This window comes from Megascapheus bottae, chromosome 5, assembly GCF_031878675.1.
Source record: "Megascapheus bottae isolate mThoBot1 chromosome 5, mThoBot2.hap1, whole genome shotgun sequence".
NCBI lineage: Eukaryota > Metazoa > Chordata > Mammalia > Rodentia > Geomyidae > Megascapheus > Megascapheus bottae.
Window position 1 is genome coordinate 33,746,350 of NC_143513.1, and position 20,241 is coordinate 33,766,590.

Sequence of the window (20,241 nt, forward strand, 5' to 3'; positions counted from 1 at the left end):
TAAGTTTATCAAACAAACTCAGCTATGAATTGTTAAACTGATTTCTTGAAGTTTTGGTGAAATAATAAATTCAACCTCAGTATTTGGAAATGATAAAAGAAAAATATAAATAACTTCGTCTTGAGTCTGTGCAGATGGATGTTAAAGTAGCAGTTATTATTGAGAAGGTTAGATCCTTCCAGATCTCAGATTCATTGATTGATTATCTGCGTAACCACTTCCTCAATGTATAATTTGACTCATATGGCACTGGGTTAACCTTTTTATCTAAGACATGTTCCTAATACTCATGCAGCAGACCTGCATGCAATTAATTCATCTGTATGTACTTTAATTAAAGCACTATGGGACATCAAAGAGAGAATAATACCTGCTAATTCTCCAGCCTTTCTTGTGAGAGATGACTTCTAACTGTTTCCTGAAGCATAACAATGGGAAAATGAACTACGAGTAGCAGGGGCAAACCAGATCTACAGAAGAGTCAATTAGCCATTAAAATTCAGAAAATTTATAGGAAGTTATATAAAATAGGACATCAAGGGAAAAATTATTGTCTGGAACTTTTGCCAGATGATACTGAGGTAAGGCATCTTGATGTGTCTTGTTTTATTTTTATAAAATTGTTACATTTTAAATACACCCTGGTTAATTGCCATTGGGATGGCTATACTACATTAAAGTTATGAGAAATGATAAACAGAGGACCAGCGAAATGTGTGATACTTCTATGCTCAATGCTGCTGGAAAAACTGAATTCTCAGAAACATTTCTGATCCTATGACAATTATATGGGAAATAAGCATAATAACACTTAGAATGTAGAAATAGAAATAGGCACACTTTATAATTAGTTTGTAGCTAACAGTTAAATATTATAATTTTTAAATTTTTAAATATTATAATTTTACTTTTTATTACCTTTAAGTAGTACAAAGGAGGTGACATACATCAAAGCAGTTTATGAATATAATACATCTCAATCAGTGTCAATCAGTGTCTCATTCCACCCCCGATTTTTTGTTTTGTTTTGTTTTGCCAGTCCTGGCTTGAACTCAGGCCTGAGCACTCTCTTTGGGTTTTCTCAAGGCTCTGCAACTTGAGCTACAGAACCACTATCAGATTTTTCTATGTATGTCAATGCCGAGGAAATGAACCCGGATCTACATGCATGCGAGGCAAGAACTCTACCACTAGGCCAAACTCCTGGCCCCATTTTAACTCACATTGCTTATTGTTTCCCATACATTTTTTAACTTTGTGGAATATATAAGCAGTTCTTGACTGCATTCTCTCTCTTTCCCCCATTCATTAATCTATCCCTTTCCCCTTGGCTCTATCTATTCATGTCCTGATATTATTGGTGAGCTATTTGAACTTAAAGTTTCATGTATTAGAAAAGATGGTATATAGCTTAGCATACAATTTTCTCAGATTCTTTTCCCTATATGTTTGCTATTACATCTGAGTTTTTGTTACACTTTAAGAAAATTTTTTCAAGTACTATTTATTTGAGGAACATGCATTTACATGAAGTATAATATGTCAGGAACAGTTTCTAAGGCAACTCATATGCAAAATAAGGAAAAACAACATATTTTAACAAAATTACAGCTAAAGAAGTAGAGGAAGTCTGGGGCGTTGGGACAATGTGTGACACATTGCCTTCATAGTAGAAACTAGATCATATTCTTAAAGCATGAATCTAATCGCCTGGACAGGTAAGTGGGGAAGGTGGAGAATATTATGGGAATAAGGGAAAGAGATTCGTGTTCTGGTGAGAATTAAGGCCTTGTGCTTGCATGGCTGGCACTCTATCCACTTGAGGCATCCCCACAAGCTGTAATTTTGCTGGATATTTTAGATGGAGGGAGTCTTGAGGATGTTTTTCTATCATACCTGGACTAGAATGGTGATCCTCTGAATCTCATCTTCCAAAGTAGCCATGAGTTCAGGGGTAAGCCACTGGAACCAAAGGATAAAGAGCACTGTAATCTGCTGGACTATAAATAACAAATGTTGAGTTACTTGTAAATGATCCTGTGTGTGTAAATATATGTTCATGCTTTGTATGTGTAAGTGAACATATGCACACACCACACAAAATTTCTTCCTTTGGTTAAAGAATAACAATAAAAATGAATGTGGAAATTATACCGAGTCCAAATGACATAAATATTGAATATCTCTAGGTAGGCAAAGAGACAAGTGATAAAATTTCCATAATCTTTTGATTTATGTTCCCTTCCACCTGAGTAACTTTCCTTATTAATATGATAAATGTCTGATAATGCTTCTCTTACTGAAGATAAGTATCTAGTTAGAAAATTATTGCATCATATTTTGTCACTTGGGTCTATGTACAGATTGTTCTGTTTCTTGGATAGACAGTTTTTTGTATGATGTGAGGCCCACCTAATATCAGCTCTGTGTATGGTTCAATACTCTCCATGATTTCAATGTAATCTTCCTGTATTCATTATACCGCAGCTATTACTTCTATGCAATGAGCTTTTATGGGAAGACAGTGAACATCTTTCAAATTGTAGGTTTAAGTATATCGTTTTTAACATTTCATTTCCCAACTGAGCTTTAATGTATAAAATCTCATTAATAAATCTCATCTACTTTGAATTTTCTTTATTAAGTACTTCAAAATTTTGGCAACCACAATTATCCCTTTGTTCCCAATGCCAATTCTTTTGCATATGCTGTTTATTCAAATTATCTCCCTCTTATGTCATCTGGAGGACCTCATAGCCTGTTTGTATTCCTTTGATTTGAAGATAAGTAACAAAATCTTAGGTGTATATTTCCTATGCTGTGGTTATTGATGTGTTTCACATGAAACTTCATTAGAAATCTCTTGTGAAATACTCTGGGATTCATTTCTGCCTTCACTTTATGTTGCCTTTATGATAACCTGTATTGAAAAATAATCATGAGCTAGGCACTGGTGGCTTATGCCTAAGCTACTCACTGAGATCTGAGGATCAGGGTTCGAAGCCAGCCAGAGGCAGGAAAGTTCGTAGGGGATTCTTATCTGAAAAAACACTGAAAAACTGAAAATAGAACTGTGGCTCAAAGAAGTAGGGCACTCGCCTTGTGCAGAAGAGGTCAGGAACAACTCCCAGACCCTGAGTTCAAGCCCAGTGAGCTAACCCCTAAAAAAATCTATGGAAAATGAATGTGATACATACTTTTTTCTAACAATATTAGACTCAAAGATTTTGAGAGCTTAACATTTTAATAAGCAAAACATTTATGACTTTTAACCTTTGTTCTAATGCTCTCTTACTTGAAATATACAGCATTTTCTACAAGACTTCATCATCTGATAGCACAATCTTTGAAGACTCACTGTATTTCTCATGTTCTCATGTGATATTCCTTTGGTTTTTTTCCTCTCTTTGGTTAAGGTAGAGCTTTTCTTTCTGTCACCTGTTTTCATTCCATTATCCTTCCCATGAGATCAGAGAAGTAAGAAGAAAATGGCCTATGGAAAGGTTTCTGTGGAGAAATTACATCACGTGCTCATTGATGTAAGTCTGTAGATGATGTTCTGTTAAAAGAGTGTCACTGAGGAATTACACTCAGCGAAGACATTGGCTAGGTAATCAAAAGAAAACACAGGCCAAATTATTGTGCTAAGCCAAAGTAGGATGATTAATTGGATCTGTGGATGAGGCAGAGGCTTTAGATTGCATGCATTTCTATGGATAATGGAAATTCATTACCATGTTAAAGGACATGGAAAACTGATGATGTCAATAATGGAAAGAAGAAAATTCAGTGAGTTCTGTTTGTCATGCAGACATGGTGATGCTGTGCACTATCTAAATACAAGTTTTTAGAAATCCTTTATTTGGTCTTTAGAGGAAGGCTGTCTTAGAAGAAACACGTTTGGCATATACCAGAATCTAATGATTAAAGCTATAGTTTTAGATGAGATTGCTCACATACTTACTGTTGTTCAAAATGACTGATACAGAACAAAACTATATAAATATTTAAGATTCTAATTAACCCCATGGTTATATGATAATGAGAAATAATCAAATTTTAAATAAGTTTTTAATATTCTTAATATTTTCTAAAAAGAACGACACTTCTGACAGACAGTATGAAGGAAGCAGAAAGAACAGAAAACATAGAAAAATAGAAACACACCTTTGTCAAATTCAGAACGTCAAGTTTGCTCAGCTTTGTTTGCATGGCTGATACTCTACAACTTGAGCTGCACCATCAGCCTTTTAGTTTCTTTTATATTTAATTATACTGTTAAGGTGATGCACAAAGGGGTTATAGTTGCATGTGTAAGGTAACGAGTAAAGTTTTTATTGGACATTGTTACCCCTCTCATGTTTTCCTCTAACTTTTCCTCTCCCCTCCTACTTCCCCAAGATGTAGAGTTCATTTCTATCATATTGTCTTCTGCATATGGCTGATATATTGGTTCATTCATTGTCTCACCATCTTGCTGTTCCTCTCCCCTTCCCTAAGTCAAACAAACATATACACAGGACACCAGGTACAAAATCACATGCAGTGACAACAGTGAATAAACCATGGTGGGATGGTGGTGGAAGAAAAAAGAAATAACTTCACATAGTACATTAAAACAACAACCACAAAGAAAAGCCTCTTGTTTCCATATCCTGGAGTTCATTTTGCTTAGGCCTCATCTTAAAATGGTCATATGTACATAGCTATTGAGCAATTGTGGTCCTTTTCTTGGAAAATCACCCTTTTTTGCTGGTTATTTCGGAAATGGCATCTCATGAACTTCTAAGTTATTGTTGTTTTGTTTTGCCCATGCTAGCTTCAAACAGAAGGCATTCTATTATGACAATCATGCTAAGTATGCTTCCAACCCTTTTAGCTCTTTATTTGTTTGTTTGTTTGTTTGTTTTGCCAGTGTTGGGGCTTGAACTCAAGACCTGAACACTAACCTTGGGCTCTATCAAGGTTAGAGCTCTACCTCAGCAAGTCTGTAGATTTTTTTTTTCTATGCATGCTAGACAAGGACTAGCCCTTTTTACTCTTTTCAGATAGAATTTCTCTCAATTCTTCTGTCCTCTCTCCTTTCCATTCTCCCTTTCCCCTTCTCCCTCCCTAGCAACCTGGGCCTTAAGTCCCCAGTTCACTCTTCCTGCCACCAGCCCAACAGAAAGGCATGTCACCACACCCAGCTTTTTCTGTTGATTCTGATTCTTGTGTGTGTGTGTGTGTGTGTGTGTGTGTGTGTGTGTGTGTGCTTTTCCTTAGCTGATTTTGAACTGTTCATTTACTTCTCTCTGCTTAAGCCAGAGCAACTGTAACCAGTCTGAGTAGTAGTTTTAAAACTAGTGCTTAATGAGTGAACAAATTAAGATGAAAATAATGTGACTTTTCTCATTACGCAATTTTATCCACCTCTAAATTTTTCCTTCATTTTTTTGAACCCACCCTTTCTATTTTTGTAGAAAAATAAAATGTTCTTCTTGTGTGCTGTTTTGTATGAAATGATATAATGACAATAAACAGTACTTTGTTTTCAAACAAAACTTGTGAGCTCTGCTTTGAAATTTTTTGGAACCTGAAAAAAGATGAGAGAGAAAAAGAGATGAAAAAAGAGGGATCTAGAAAGAATAAAAATATAGTATGTAAAAGTTACTGAAATTTACAAGACTTTCCAATATTTACAAATATCTACTTGTGCTTATCATTTAGTCAAAATGTTTTGGCATATTATAGACTTAGTCTATGACTGGATTAAACTGGATGTTTGTTGTATGAAAAGGACAAAGTTCAAATCATGGGAAAAGGAAACAAGCCTAAAGACATCAATGAATGCAGGCAATTCATTTGAGTCTCACCACTTGTCCTATTAACTTTCATGCCATAAAAGTTGAGAGATGTGTGTGTGTGTGTGTGTGTGTGTGTGTAAGAGAGACAGAAAAAGAGAGAGAGAGAGAGAGAGAGAGAGAGAGAGAGAGAGAGAGAGAGAGAGAGAGAAACAGCTATCAATAATAAAGTACAGAATGACTCTTGCTTGAAGTTGAAGGTCAAGTATATAGGAGTCTTCATTCTGGTATCAAAATCTACTTGTGAGCATTCCTGCATACTATAATGAGTGCTCATTTTGCCACCTTTTTGGGCATTTGACCTGGTCACTGAAATGTGATTATCTCTTTAATTCTCTGTTTATTGCAGAGATAATCAGAATACCACAGGAGATATATAATTGTATTTTGCAGAAGTGAATCATCTTGTATAATGATGATGTAAATTTTCCCATTTATGTTCCATGGTATTGACAAGAATGTTTAAGAACATTAGTTTATAAAATAAATTTAAACATCTTAAGAAGTGTAATGATAGTGATGGTTCTGAGAGCTTGTATGTCCTTTCTTTTCTTGTTTTTCAAAAATCATCTACATTAAAGAATACAGGAAGGAAAGGAACATATATATATCTATAAATGAATTGATAAATAGCATTAGAACTAACTCATGATAAATAATTATGTTTTCCCATCATTACTTTGCTGATAGTTTAGTTACAGAATAGATCTATGATTATTTTTATTATACTATGTATCATTAGACTAAATATATAAATGTCAAATTCAAAAATTTGAGTTTTATAAAAGTACTTCATAAAAGTTTGTCAGAAGAGAATGTAATCTATAGGTGATGACACTACTGCTTGAAATTATGTGCATTGTATCCTGATCTATAGAATTGTAACTTCTTTCAACAACTACTTAATAACAATAATGAACAAAAGGCTTTGATTCTGTTCTAACAAGCACATGTACTCTTATGCTTATTGTCTACATTGTCTCATATTACATCATAGTAATAATGGTGATAGTTGTAACACTGGGAGGTAATTATTATGTTCATTAAATTATTACATGATTTGTAAACCATGTAAAACCAGAATACTTATTTATCTTCCAAATTTGAGAAGATAGCTGCGAGTATAGCTCATGTGGTGGAGTGTCTGGTTATGTCTCAAAGTAAGAAAGCCCAAACTAAATGAATTTTTACAAAGACACCACTGATTGCATGGCTTTGAAGGAATTATCTTTACAATTGCCCTTTTTTGTAGTCTTTTTCTGCTTCCTATCTGTTTTGAGGTGAACAATTTTCTTCTCTTGTTGCACTTCTCCATGTTGTTTCTGCCTTTTTGCCGCAAACCTTAAAAGGAGCAGAATTGTTGCCTGAAACCTCTAAAACTGTAAGCCAAAGAAAATACTTGCTACTTTAAATAATTTTTTACCTGGATTTATCAGAGCAATAAAAAAATGACAGAAACTACTCTTTTGAAAATAAATTTAAAAATGTATACAACTGTTTTCAATGTACTCCATCTGGATCCTAATTTCCTCTATCTGATCAAAAAGTTCAAACATGTTTACATTTAACCTGTACTTATACAAAGAGGCAGTCTTTAATTCTTTGTTTACTATGCAAACTGTTGTTCTAGACTCTAGAATATGGTCTATTTTTCCTTTTACAGTAACTCATGTAAAATACATGATAAGTCCCATCTTCTATAGCGCTAAGGCTCAGGTGTTCAAGTGACTTGGCCTAGTATACATACCTAAGAGACAAGAACTCCAATGATGTCCTACTCTAATTTGTTACAGGGCAATCCTCACACCTGGTGGTAGTTCTTTTCCTATGCTTTCTTCTACTTGATGTTCAAAGCTGTTTCATGCATCTTCTGAATTGTTCCAATGAAAATCCACTCGTGTATCTTGTATAAGACCTTTTTAGGTTTTGGGTTTTTTGAAATTTTAGTGACTTAATTTCCAGGAACTAGCATTTGTTTTATCTTTTTGGATTGGTTTGGTTCAGCTTTTCTTTATTTCATTATTTTTAAATTGCCTTGGATATCTAGTTGAATTTTCCTAGTTCTAGGGTATCATTTTTAAGAATATGAATGGAGGATGACATCTTCCGTTTGATAAATAGATCTCCTTGAATCTATCCAATGATACATCTTCTCGCTCTGTAGAGGCAACCTATTTCAATCCCCTTATAGTTAGAGTGCCTTGTTAACACTTACTACCTTGAAACTATGGCTTAAAAGTTACAAGTTGTGGTATTTGTACACAATGGAATTCTATGCTGCTGTCAGAAAGAACGGCAATGCCCCATTTGTTAGAAAATGGAAAGACTTAGAAAAAATCATATTAAGTGAAGTAAGCCAGACTCAAAGGAACTTAGGCTCAATGGTTTCCCTCATTTGTCATAATTAGTAGAAACCTTGGGCTCTACTAGCAGAGATCTGCAATAGAGCAAAATCTTGATACATAAGCCCATACAGTATGAAGCTAATTGAAAAGACCTCCAGGATATTGAAACAAAAGCCATATAACGAATGATTGTTGTCCTTAATGTACTATATTATCTCTCATCTCCTTTGCTGTCCCTTGGGTATCTCATATTGTTACAGTATCTCACTTTGTTATCTGATATATTGAATTTATTTGTATTTGGTTATTTGAAATTTGATAAGGAGGGGGGGGGAACCAAGACAAGTGGGGGGGCTTGGGGGAGAGGGTAATGGGTACCAAGACATGTGAAAGGGTATCAATGTATGTGAATTAATGCACCTTCTATCTGGCAAATATCATGTAACCCTTTTATTAATTACAATAAAAATATTTTAAAAAGTTAAAAAATAAAGAAAAAACTGAATGATATTTAAAAAAACATAATGTTAAAGACTTTGATACATAGAATTGACCATTCTAATCTATTGCTACGTGAATAGATTACTCTAAGGCAGCATGTGTAGATGATATGGCTCCCCCATTGGTCTTTGGTTGTGCACATCTTGCATTTGAAATCAGCAAATGAATGTAGATAGCTCCCATTTAGTGAAGTGTAAAAGTTTGATTCCTACTTATCTTTCTGTGCTATGGAACAAACTCTCCTTATTAACAAGAGCATTCCATTCAGTGGTCAGAATGATCATGTACCAATAGTTTCTGCTCAAGTAGAACTACACGTTAATACCCAGTGTCTTGTTTTGTTTCTTTGCAGAAATGTTGGAATCCAACAATGTGATCACTTTCCATGGCCTGGCCAACAGCTCCAATTACCACACTTTCCTTTTGGATGAAGAACGAAGTAGGCTGTATGTTGGAGCAAAGGACCATATATTTTCATTCAACCTGGTTAATATCAAGGATTTTCAAAAGGTATGTTTATTCTAACATATCTGCTCCATATTTCTTGTGTTTGATAGAATTCACTAGTTATTTAACACCTGGACAGACAATTTACTAATGACTTTTTAAGTGAACTACTTTTCATTTCAGATGCAAATAAAAGAATGAAATCACAGCATGTCAATGATAATAATGAGAAAAATAGTCACTTTAGTATATCTTTCCATAATTACCTATTTTTCTCACATAAACACAAATACCTAAACTATTAAAGAAATGTCACAACTGAGTTCATATGCTACTTATGTTTATGTGTGTTCATAAATTGTTGCCTCTCATTTTCTTGTTATCATGTATAAAATTCAGCAAGCAATTAGCCACATGAACTGATAAACTACTTGGTTTATGAATAAAATTTAACTGGAATATAGGCACATATATATTTACATATAGTCTGTCAGCTTTTCCTTACCACAGTAGAGTTGATTAGTTGTGAAAAAGGTCATCTGTCCATGAAAGCTTAAAACATATTACTGGCCTTTTCATTTTTGGCAGTCCTGGGGTTTGAACTCAGGGCCTGGGCACTGTCCTTGGACACCTTTTGCTCAAGGGAAGCGTTTTGCCATTTGAGCCACAGCATCACTTCAGGCCTTTTCTTTATATGTGATACCAAGGAATTGAACCCAGGGCACTCTACCACTAGGTTACACTCCTGACCCTACCTGGCCTTTTAAACACAATTTTCTAAACTCTGACATAGAATATTAATTTTTGAGATATTCAAGTTTTGCAAAGGTGGTCACGGGTATTCACAGAGTATTATGCGCATTCTTTCTTTATTTATATGCTATACAGAAATTGGGAAACAAACACAGATTGAAAGGTAGTAGAAATTGTGTTACTAAGTATGCATGCTGAACCTTAACATAAGCTTTTTCTCTGAATTAGTTTTCCAGTCTTTTTCCCAAAAGTCTTTTGCAATAATTTTAGTGAGACTCATGGTACAGTGGTTTTCAGCATACATTCCTGTGGAAGCTTCATTCTAATTTTGCTTCTTAACTTTGAGGATGATAAAGAATATGCCTCAACCACTCATAAACTAAATTAGGTTGGATGATAACCTTCAAAAAGTGGCTAATTGTGCCAATGCTTTGTTATTGTTGCACAATACTGTTTTGGACATAAAACTAAAGATTTGTATTCAAAGTTGATTTATATGTTCAATAGGTGTAGCATTAAACATAAGACTCATCTTTTTCTTTCATTATCTAAGCAATAAAACCTTATCATATTTAGAAATAAAAAATGTCTATGAGCTTAGGACATATTAGTAAAGATATGACACTTGAATAATCACCATGATACTTATTCTTCAATTTTTTATCTTTTATTGTCAGGGTAGCATGTAGAGAGGTTACAGTTATATTCATCAGGTAATAGGCACATTCTTTCTCAAACCTTGATACTCCTCATCCTGTCTTTCTCCTTCCCTTTCCTATTTCAAATAAATAAATAAATGTATATAAAATATACAGGTAACAAAGTCAGGATTCTTCTAATTTTTGAAGTTCATTGATTTCTAAACTTTTTCAGTTGATCTCCATGAGTATAAAATTATCTACTGTTTATGAAAACTGTTATTCATTCATTTTCTTGGAATTATAAAATTACTTTTGCATAGGTGCTAGTCATCATGATGGGGAATACCTGTAATCCCAGATACATGAGAGATTTCAATCCGGAAAATTGTAGTTTGTACATTGCAGAAGGTAGTCAATCTAGTGTCAATCCACTGGTCACAGTGATTCTGGAGCAGCATAGAAGGAGATTCCAATACAGTGATATCTCAGTATATTGTTAATTAAATAATTAGTATTTGGGGAGGAGATATTTAATTAATATCTGCTGAAAATGAGTCCCAATCCCTGTTTTAAAACTTCAGATTAGTCCAGAGCAACCTTAAGGCTGTTACAGGAAAACTGACTAACATATACATTCAAAGAAGATGGCAAAAAAAGAATCAGGAAGGACTTAAATAGTTTCAGTAAGGGATCTTCAGTTATATATTTACAGGGACACTTTCTTTTGACAGGAATGTTGAAAAAGGCCAAAGACTCACACATCTCTGTCTTTAGACATAGGATTAAAAAACTAAAAAAAAAAAGAAACAAAAATATATAAGCAGGGTTTTCTACTGGTATCACTCATACTTCAAGCACAGTCAAGTCTTCTGCAGCCAATCATAGTGCTCACAAAACTCTTGAGTTACCACAATCTAGGGAAGATTTAAGACACTCACCTCACTAAGATGCCAGGTGCATCTATAATAACAGCTACCAGGAAGTGGGAAGACTTCATTCCAAGGAGGATTTTTACCCTAAGTAATAATGACAGATCTTGTGTGAAGAATAACTAAAATAAAAACGAGCTGCAGGCTCGTGATAGAATATTTGCCTAATAACTGTTGGACCCTAAATTCAAAGTTCATTATCATCAACACAATAATTGGTTTCAGACTCTGTTGAAAATGAGGCAAATGTTGTCTTATTGAAAGGAGACATTCTTTATAAAGTGAATGTGAAATCTAAGATGATGTTATTTTACTATTACAAAATTACCTTGATTCGAATTATTTTTATTAAAGTGCTTTTAACTCCTTGTAAAATTCATGTGTAGAGAGATGATTGGCCATGTGTCCCTGAGACTCTGTGCTCAAAGTTAGCAATCTTTCAGTTTAGAAGCATTCCAAAGCCATTTCCAGTTTGTTCTGGGTAATTTATCAGAGAAAAGAATCTCAGGGACTTTTCTGCCTGGGCTGGCTTCCAACAATGATCCTCAGATCTCAGCCTCCTGAGTAGCTTGGATTACAGGTTTTAGCCACCAGCCCCCTGGCTGAGGATCCATTACAATAAATTCCACAAGAGCTATTTTGATATATTACAAATAATGCTTCTTGAATTTTCATGGTAATAGAAACAATAAATTATAGGAACTTAAAGGTAAATAAGGTACTAAGCCATCTCTGAGGCCAAACACATTTTTATGATTAGAAGAAACGGTGTTTGGAAAAACACTAGATTATTAAAAACACGAGCAGGGGATGGGGGTACAACTTACCAATAGAAGGCTTGCTTGGTGTTTATGGACTTGATTTCTCTATACCAAAGACAAACAGATATGAGAAAAAGCCTTGGTATGGCAAAAGCACAAAATCATTATAAAGGACAAGTGAAAAATAGATTATGAAACAATGTGAAGCTGTAAGAAATTTAGGTTTCATTAGCTAATTGAAATTTTTGCGAGCAAAGGAGAAAAAAATACTGCATCAGTATTATATATAATATGTGACATGAATAGAAATCCACATAATGAGATCCATAAAAATTCAACAAACAAGAGCTAGGAAACCAATGGGAAATCAGCCTGTCTTTTAGAGGGAATAATTATTGTCATGGTATCTTAAATTTGCAGAACAGATAATCTAAGCATCCACAGTCAACCCAGAGATAGAACTGGGGAGAGAGGGGATGAGACTGTCTTGAAATCACTAAAGTATTTTCACAGTCAGAGTAATGTAAGTTGCAGGGATATTGCATTTACTATTCTTGAATGATTTTATTATGTGACTTCTTGGTTAAAAAAGCTTGTGAAGCATGGTAAAATATGAAAGTATTAGTTTAGACACATGTGCCTATTCAGAAAGAAATGAATGTTAAAGAAGAAAACATAAAACTCAAAATGTTTAATGACAAAAAGGAGCACCTATGCAGTTAATCTTAAGCTTTTGTATTTGTGATGTAGACTTGAAATTATTTATCAAGGTATTATATGTTGTTTTAACATATCCCAAATTTTTGCTTATTGATATTATGTATTTTGGCCTCAATTTCCTGGATTGAATATCACAACTTTTGCCCAACTGTATAAACATTGGTATTAAATTATATGAAGATTCTCATGTGAATAACAATTAGTCATTAAAAACCTAAACGCTTTCCAGCACACATAATGGACTGGCTGACACTGGCTGTGGATTGTTTTTGATGTGGATATTTTCTCCCTGAAACTAAGCACTGTTCCTAGAAAAAGATGCTGAATAATGTTATAAAAATTATTTTATCCAATGTAGACTGCATTCACTTGAATTACTCAGGGTATTGGCAACATTTTGTCAAGATTTAGTTAAGAATATTTGAATTATTATTATGAGGGGAAATGTGGCAAACTCTCCAAGCACAAGTAACATCTTGGCCTATCTAATGCTGCCGCCATATTCACAAGAGTACCATTTGGAAGAATGTACTCAAACATTAGATTGAAAACGTAAACAAATATTCAACTAATTTAAGTTTTATTCACAGTAGGAGGATGAATTTTCTTTGTAGAGCTGTGCATTTGGGGCTTAATCTCTGCCTTTATCTTCTCAGAAAATAGAATCTTTCAGTTAAATATTTACTCCCTCAGGAAGAAAGAAAAGAAAGAAAGAAGGAAAGAAAGGAGGGAGGAAAGGAGGAAGGGCAGTGAATGATTAAAGAAGGGAGGGCTGAAGAAAAAAGAGAGAACAAAACAGGCAATTTTAATTCTTGAAGATGAAATTGGCAAAAATTAATGTTAACTTCTTTGTCCTTAGATTGTATGGCCAGTATCTTATACTAGAAGAGATGAATGCAAATGGGCTGGAAAAGATATCTTGGTAAGCACAAATCTACCCAATTATTCTTCAATAATATATTACTCTGTCATCTACTTTGCTCATGGTTGTTGTTGTTTTTTTTTTAAACAACCAACTTTGTGGATGTAATCACTTTTGAGGAACAAAATAACAATGTTCCAGGCTAGAAATACTCTTAGTTTAATGTAAAGAAAGTAATGAACAATACAGTATTCTTTAATAAGGCAGAAACCCAATCTATTGAAGCTTTACATAAGTAAAGGATAATTAAAACAATACAATTTGTGGCATATATTCTTACTTTAAATAACAACTTCTTTGTGCACTAGATTTAGATAAGTTAACTCCTCCAGAAAGATATGAAATGTTCCTATTTCAAAGTTATTATGATTAAATTCAATTTCTTTCTTTCCATTATAGTTTTCCTACCCCTTCTATCCTTCCTGCCACCTTCTTTCTCTCTCTCTTTTTTTTTTTTGGCCAGTCCTGGGCTTGAGCTCAGGGCCTAAGCACTGTCCTTTGACTTTCTCAAGGCTAGAGCTCCACAACTTGAGCCTCAACACCACTTCCAGATTTTTTTCTATGTATATAGTACTGAGGAATCAAACCCAGATCTTGGTGCATGTTAGGCAAGCACTCTACTACTAGGCCAAACTCATGGCCCATTCTTTTTCTATCTTTAGCCCTCCCTTCTTTCTTTCCTTCTTCATGCTTTCTCCTTCTTTCTTAAGAATGAATATGGTTGACATCATTCTGGGCATTACAGAGATCAAAATAGATAAAGTGACCTCTAAAAATAGTAGAAATCATTTTCTTCCTGAGGTAAAATACAGCATTAACAATATTAATTCTATATGCTGCCTAAAACATACTCTATCAAGATGTATATTCATAATCAGAAGAATTGGTCTACTAAAAGCAACTACCTAGAATGATATTTGAATGCTGGGTGGGAAAGTAATGTGTTTGTCTGGAGGTGCTGCTAACTGTAGTTGAAGGCAGGTAGATTGCAGTACACAAAATACGGGGAATTCCATGATTTGTCCACATGTCACAGACATGAGAGATTCGTTCTTGAAAACTATTTATTTTGTTAAAAATTATCCAGGCCTAATTCAGACGTCACAGAGGAGTATTAGTGGGAGGTGTTCCGTGTGATTATGACAACATTGGTTTCCAATGTAAAGGAGAAATGGAGATGGAGAGACAAGGAACGTATGAGATACAAGATATGAAAATCAGTAGATTGATCATTATTAACACAAAGTGATAGAGAGGAGGAGAATCCTGGGTAAACTGATTTGAGAGCATTATGTATTTTTTGGTGGGCAGGAATTTTGATAAAGCTGAAGGAAGTCTAAATCAATATAGAAATCAATTGTCTGCTCCTTAGGAAGACCATTCAGAGGAATTTGTCTAGAGTTAGTTAGGGCAGAAAATGGAATATGTCAAGTATAATCATCCTACGATTTCCAGTTCAAGAATACCATATTCTTTCTGGTTAAGTGAAAGTTGATAACATAGAAATGCCCTATAAAATTGATGCTGGCTCAAGCAGATATGCATGAACTATTTGGAAAGGAATAACTAAAACAACAATGTTCAGAAAGGTTAAGAACTTTATGCATGTCTACTCATTGACTTAATTTTATTAAATAAACTGATTAATGATTATGGTATCTCCTCTAATAAATGGAAGGATATGTTATTCATTTTGTGCCAGTATAAGAAAAGCCAAAAACAGGATTGCCGTTTCTAGTGATTTCAGGACTTTCATTTGTTGATCCACTTTTATCTATTTTATTCTGTGTATTGATTTTCAGAAGAGGGATTATATAACATGTTAAGTCTTGCAATATTTTCTTATGAATGAACTGAAGGAAAGAAATTTAAACACTGAATTTGAACAAAAAGTTCAAGAAGAAAGAGGTGTTTTATTTGTTTATTTTTTCAATGAGAACCTACTTTTTGAAATAACCCCATAGGCAGTCCATTTGAGTAATTAGTAGCTGGCTAGATTTGTGGATAATACTTCCCTTAAAAGAACTCATGAGATCCTGGAAACCACAAGAAACAACCCTGAGTGGATATTGCAGCCATCAAGAATCCAAGATAAAACTGTGATGAAAACAAGTACTGTTCTGAACATTTATACAAAGCAAATGAACAACCACCCTTCATGTTCTTCCTCTGTTTTCTAAAATACTCCTTTCCCTTTTCCTACTGATAGATCTGTATATGAAGGCACTTTAAACAAATTAGTCTGTAGACATGGTGTCTTCTCATTCAATTCAGATGTACAAACACAGGAGAATTAGACAAATTCGCCTTGAGAAGTGGTCATTCTTCAGTTTGTACAGGAAATTGGTTTTGTTGTTGTTGCTGAATTTTCCTTGACTATTCCTCCAGCGTCCCTAGGAAGCAAGGACATGCCATTGCATTGAACTCAGTTCCTATCTCATATAGAAAATAAACCCTCTAGAGCTTCATATCTCAAATAGACCTACAGCTCAAAAAATTGAATCTCTCAAAAACAAATCCTCAAAGAAACAACCAACCTATTAAAAAGTAGGATGAAGACTTAAAGAGAGACTTCTCTGAACAGGAAATAAAAATTGCTTATATATACATGAAGAAATGCTCAATATTTTGGGGGCCATAAAAGAAATGCAGATCAAAACAACTCCAGTGAGATTCCACCTCACGCCGTTTAGAATGGCCATGATAAAGAAATCTAATAACAACAGACGCTTCTAGGGATTTGGCCAGAATGGATAGCTACTACACTGCTGGTGGGAGTTCAAACTCGTTCAACCACTACGGAAAGCAGTATGGCGAATCCTCAAAAGACTAAACACAGAGCTTCCCGATGACCCAGCAATCCCACTCCAGGGCATTTATCCAAATTTCCAGAAAAAAGGACATCATAAACTTATTAGCACAATGATGTTCATTGAAGCATTATTTACCATAGCTAAAATATGGAACCAACCCAGATGATATTCAGTTGATTACTGGATCGGTAAATACTGGTATTTATACACATTAGAATTCTACGCTGCCATCAGAAAGAATATCACCCCTTTTTTAAGGAAATGGATAGACGGGAAAAAATCATATTAAGTGAAGTATGCCAGACCCAAAGGAACATAGGCTCAATGGTTTTCCTCATTTGTAATTATTAGTACACATCTAAGACTTCCCTAGGAGAGGATCACAATAGCTAAAAAGCTATGCACATAAAGTCATATAGAATGAGACTAAGTGAAATGATTTCTAGGATACAGAAACAAGAGGTTTATCTTTGTGATTGTTGTTCTTTATGTACTATGGTAAATCTTTTTTTGGCCTTTTGGTTAATCTTATGTTGTTACTGTATCTGTTTATATGAAATAAGGAAGGGAAAGGAAGGAAAATAAGATGACTGGGAGGAGCTAGCAGGAAGGAAATGGGGACAAAAACATGACAAGTGGTATCAATGTGCAAGAAGTAATGCACACACTACCTGACGAATATAACTGTAACACCTCCATACATTAACCCAACAATAAACAAAGAAGGAAAAGAAAAGAAACTCCTCATTCTCTCACGTATCTGGGAACCTCTACCTGCTATACCCCATCATTACTCTGCTCAGTTTTGCATGAACCTATTTATTGAAACAGCAGTTGGAATTTAAGCAACTATTCACAAAGAATGAATTTTATGGAGCCGGAAGTTTGGCCTAGTGGTAGAGTGCTTGCCTAGCATGCACGAAGGCCTGGGTTCAATTCCTCGGTACCACATATATAGGAGAAAGCTGAAAGTGGTTCTGAGGCTCAAGTGGTAGATCTCTAGCCTTGAGAAAGTCGAAGGACAGTGCTCAGGCCCTCAGCTCAAGCCCAGGACTGGCAAAAAAAAAAAAAAAAGAATGAATTTTATGATGAAGAGGGAATCTGTAGCCCAACACACACACACTCACAATACACACACACACACACACACACACACACGCACCATTCTTTTCTGCAAATGACATTTTTGACATTAAATTTATGCTTTCCTTTGTATAAGTGTATTCACACCATTTAAAGTATATCCTCTTTAATAAGCTTTATTTTCTTGATGTAGGTTCTATACTTAGATGTTACTCTAGAAGTAGAGATAAAAAGTTGTAAATGATTTGTATATTGTTGCTGCTGAAGTTATTTTAAGAAATACATTATGTATAACACTATTAGGAAGAAGGTCAGATATCCGTATTCTGACTGTGACTATTTGCTCTCCTGTTTTATATTTTTGTAGGACTTAAAATCTACTTCTTCATTCATAATAAAATTTCTATAGATAAACTTTTTTGACCCTCTTTTGCAAATGAAAAGTGAATTCATGCTAAACTGCTAAAAGAATCTGTTTTAAATCAATAGCTCTATGAATGTTCTCTGTTGTATCCTACTAAACCATCCCTCTTAGTACAAAATTTCAATAAAACCAAATGGCAACCGTATGAGTGTTTTAAATACTTTCAAATCATTGGACATCAAAATTTTAACCATCTGAGAGGAACAAAAAAAGCAGATTCTCTTCATATTCCTTTTCTGGTTGTATTTCAAAGTTCAATATCCTGCACGTGAATATTGGGACACTTTTGAAATTCTGTAAGGTTTATTTAACTATTGTCTTTAGCTATTTTTTTCCATTTTTATGGTATACTAGGATATATTTCTCAAATTTTTCAAGATTCACATCTCAGGGGCTCAATAACAATATTTTTTGCCAGGTAAAGCAACTAAGATCTTGAAGCTGCACATGTGTGCTAAGTTGTACATTCCAACGTGTACATGTCAGCACTTGACTTTCATTTACATTTCAGTGCTTAAAGTTTTGGGTTTTATTTTAGGCATTTTAAAACCTGTATTTTTTAAATATTTTTATTGTAATTAATAAAAGGGTTACATGATACTTGCCAGATAGAAGGTACATTAATTCACATACATTGATACCCTTTCAAATGTCTTGGTCTCCATTACTCCCCCCCACTCCCCCATCTTAGCTTTCCCCCTTCCCTATCCAATTTCAAATCACCAAATACAAATATATCCAATATATCAGATAACAAAGTGAGATACTGTAACAATATGATATAACCAAGGAACAGCAAAAGAGATGAGAGATAACGTACTATCTTAACAACAGCAATCATTCGTTATGGCTTTTCTTTCAGTATCCTCAGGTCCTTTCAATTAGCTTCATATTATATGGCCTTATGTATCAAGGTTTTGCTCTATTGCAAATCTCTGCTAGTCGAGCCCTAGGTTTCTACTGATTATGACAAATGATGGAAACCATTGAGCCTAAGTTCCTTTGAGTCTGGTTTACTTCACTTAATATGTTTTTTTCTAAGTCTTTCCATTTCCTAACAAATGGGGCAATGTCATTCTTTCTGTCAGCAGCACAGAATTCCATTGTATACAAATACCACATCTTGTTGATCCACTCATCAACTGAGGGACATCTAGGTTGGTTCCATATCTTTGCTATGGTAAATAGTGCTGCAATGAACATTGTTGTGCAAGTGGATTTAGTATGACCTAGTTTCTGGATGATTGGGTAAATGCCAAGTAGTGGAATTGCTGGGTCATAGGGGAGCTCTATGTTTAGTCTTTTGAGGCACTGCCATACTCCTTTCCATAGTGGTTGAACAACTTTGCACTCTCACCAACAGTGTAGTAGTGATCCCTCTTGGCCACATCCCCTCCAGCATCTGTTGTTATTAGTTTTCTTGATCCTGGCCATTCTAACTGGAGTGACGTGGAATCTTAGTGTTGTTTAGATTTGCATTTCTTTTATGACCAGAGATGTGGAGCGTTTCTTCAATGTGTCTATAGGCCATTTTTGTTTATTCTTCAGAAAAGACTCTCTTTAAGTCTTTGGCCCATCTTTTAATGGGATGGTTGTTACTTTGGAGATTAGTTTTGGAGTGATTCAATTTTTTGAGCTGTTGATATATTTTAGAAATGAGGCCTTTGACCGCTGTATGGTTGGTGAAGATCTTCTCCCACTCTGTAGGCTTCCTAATTAATTTACTAGCTATGTCCTTTGCCATACAAAAGCTCTGCAGTTTAATGCAGTCTCACTTATCCAGCCTTTCTCTGATTTGTTGTAATTCTTGGTCATTACTGAGAAAGTTTCGACCTGTGCCAAGGAGGCCTAGTGTATCTCCTATTCCTTCTTGTAAAGTTTTCAGAGTGTTGGCTTTTACCTCCAGGTCTTTGATCCATTTTGAGTTAATTCTAGTGCAGGGTGACAAAGAAGGATCCAACTTTAGTTTTCTGTATGTGCTTAACCAATTCTGCCAGCACCACTTGTTGAAGTGGCTATCTTTCTTCCATTCTATATTTTTGGGTCCCTTGTCGAAGAT

At 34.6% G+C, this 20,241-nt stretch overlaps 1 protein-coding gene across 2 annotated transcripts in view; it reads left to right on the top strand.

Annotated features, from left to right (window-relative positions):
* Positions 1 to 20,241, top strand: part of Sema3a (semaphorin 3A) — a 415,318-nt gene that overhangs the window by 253,114 nt on the left and 141,963 nt on the right. For both annotated transcript variants that reach the window (XM_090332888.1, XM_090332889.1), the window contains 2 exons: positions 9,042 to 9,199; positions 13,800 to 13,862. In XM_090332888.1, the coding sequence (XP_090189014.1) occupies positions 9,042 to 9,199; positions 13,800 to 13,862 (221 nt within the window). The remainder of the gene's footprint in view (positions 1 to 9,041; positions 9,200 to 13,799; positions 13,863 to 20,241) is intronic.